This window comes from Quercus suber, unplaced genomic scaffold (assembly GCF_002906115.3).
Source record: "Quercus suber isolate HL8 unplaced genomic scaffold, Cork oak 2.0 scaffold_321, whole genome shotgun sequence".
In the NCBI taxonomy this organism is placed as follows: domain Eukaryota; kingdom Viridiplantae; phylum Streptophyta; class Magnoliopsida; order Fagales; family Fagaceae; genus Quercus; species Quercus suber.
In genome coordinates, this window is record NW_027069775.1 from 155,912 (window position 1) to 158,551 (window position 2,640).

The 2,640-nt window shown below is 33.8% G+C and overlaps 1 protein-coding gene across 1 annotated transcript; it reads left to right on the top strand.

Moving 5' to 3' along the window:
- The first annotated feature begins 362 nt into the window (after positions 1-362).
- LOC112000081 (membrane-bound O-acyltransferase gup1-like) lies at positions 363-2,366 on the top strand. Its single transcript, XM_065782932.1, has 5 exons — positions 363-500; positions 894-1,018; positions 1,114-1,172; positions 2,002-2,064; positions 2,264-2,366. The coding sequence occupies exons 1-5, from the start codon at positions 363-365 to the stop codon at positions 2,275-2,277; spliced, it is 399 nt and encodes a 132-aa protein (XP_065639004.1). The 3' UTR covers positions 2,278-2,366.
- Positions 2,367-2,640: the final 274 nt, after the last annotated feature.

Consider the following 2,640-nt stretch of genomic DNA (forward strand, 5'->3'; position numbering starts at 1 on the left):
TTATTTGTACCCTGAAGTATATATGGTTCCTGGGTTCACTAAAACACATGCTTGCTTAAGATTTTTCCATTTATACAAATGATTATCGTCGATTTAAAACATTCCTACTTAATAAACCGACTTTGCTGATTTTCACATTCTACATTCTGGTATTTGCAGAAGCATGTTCAGCGTTGCCATATTTGTAAGTCAGGAAAAACTTGCTACCAACTTTTACATGTTAACTTATTAGCTGCAATTAAGCATGAGACCATCATTTTTATAGTTGCTGTTATCCATTTATTTGCTTCATCTGAACAAAATTTTTATTTTATCTTTTTTAAAATTGGTTTTGTTAATTACCTGAAAATATTTTCTTTTTCATGACTTTTGTTGTGCTTCTCCAGGAGAGAAGTGTCCCAGATGACAAGTATTCCTTAAGTATATACATTTGTTACTTGGTATATGCTCCCCTCTACCTTGCTGGGCCAATTATAAGCTTCAACGCATTTGCTTCACAGGTATGTGACTTGTATGTCAATTATACTTTTTCTTTTTGTTTCCATAGTAATGTCCCATTTCCATAAAAGTAGTCTTAGTGATATCCTCTATGGTTGAACTTTTACTTACTTTAAAAAATTTGAACTTTTACTGGATTTAGCAGCAATAGCTAAGTTTTAAATGGAGTCAGATCCTTCTTGTGAACTGTTAAGCTAACCCAACTTTTTTGAAGCCCTCCTTGTTGCTAGCTCCTCTTTCTAATTTTCCAAGCTATAGCAAAAACCATTTGTACTAGTGGATTATCAACTCAACTAGATATCTTTTATTTAAACTGTTGAAGACAGTAGTCCTTTCTATAATGTTCTCAGAAAACTCATTGAGTAGTCTACTACTCTACTGCAAATTTTTTGCAGCTAGATGTACCTCAGAATAATTATTCAGTCAGAGATGTGACTTGGTGTGGTTTGTGTTGGGTATTCAGTCTTCTCCTAATGGAGCTAATGACACATCTCTTTTATTACAATGCCTTTGCAATCAGGTGAGTCTCTTAGAAACTCAAGGGTACACCTATTTTTTAGATTTTTCTGTCCAATCTTATTGTCTAGTAATAACATTTCTTTCTGCAATGGCTAGTGGCTTGTGGAAACAGTTATCTCCTATGGATGTGTTCATCATCGGATATGGGGTAAGAGGTGAATCTTATTATGTTACCTGCTTGTGATTAGATTCTAGGATATACAATAGAAGTCATTGGTAGAACACTGAACTTTATATGAGGAAAACAATTCATCCGTGAATAAGAAGACATAGTAGAGCCCTGTGTGAGCGCGCGCGCGTGTGCGTGCATATTTTCTTGGGAACCTAAGCTCTATAATTTTGGAAATGATAAATGATACCTTTGTCAATATTTTGCCAAGATTAAGTGTCAAGATATAGACCACTTACAGCTATTGTATATATGAGCATGAAAAAAGTGTACTGGTTACTATATCTCTTCCAATATTCAAAAAAGTTGGAATTTTTTTATTATTGCTCCATGGATCCTATAATTTGTCTCCAAATATCTCCTTCAGAACATCCATGATGTGGTCATCAGTATACTTCTTATAGAATATGGCATCATACTTTCAGTCTGTTATACTAAATGCCCTTATGCACAATTCCAGATGGATCGTAGAACACGGTTCCCAAATTGGATAAAAATTCATCCTTCCCTTAATCTTATGAACCAAATATTGTTCTGAAACTTAAAAATTATTCAAGTCAGTGAGAATGACGCCAAAAAATTTTGTCAGGAGTAAGGACCTATCCTTTGCTGCAAAGAAGGTTTGCATTGACATGCTTTACATGAAACCTTGAGCAATTATGCAAATTCTAAAGAAACAAGGAAATGATATTAATTCTCTTTGTTGAAATTTCCTTTTGAGTTGTAGGTTGTATTTATTTTGACTTAAGTTTCCTCAATTTTAGTGGTCAAAATAATCGTAATACATTTTTAATATTTATTCTTATTCTGGTCAGGTCTTAAACTTCATGTGGCTGAAGTTTTTTCTTATCTGGCGCTATTTTCGGTTTTGGTCACTGGTATGTTACTAGCAATTATAATTTTTGGCTTCATTTTATCCTGAACTGCAGCTTTCTTTTACATCTGCACTGGATAGTCTAGCCCTAATTAGCTCCATCTGAAGTTCAGTTGAAGAAAGCTGTAACCTTTAACCTTTAAGCATTGGTGTCTAAATACGTCAAGGAAGGAGCTCATTTCTTTGTAATTATGTGCTAGTAGATATGTGGCATTGAGGCCCCAAAGAATATGCCAAGGTGTATTAATAATTGCCATAACTTGGAAGGATTTTGGAAAAACTGGCATGCTTCCTACAACAAATGGCTTGTGAGGTAAATCATTTCAAATCCTTTATATTTGTTTTTCTCACACAATCCCATCTTTGACTATGGCATGTGTGTTTTATAAATTGAAGGTTTTTAGACCCCTTAAACCAACTAGATTAACCTAGTTAATTAGCCAAGTGATTAACTTAGTCAATTTATGCAATTCTATATTATCACAAACATACAATCATATCAAGAATATAAAGCAGCGGAAAAGTAAATAACACAAGATATGATGACCAAGGAAAACCAAACCAGTAAAAAACCTGGGGA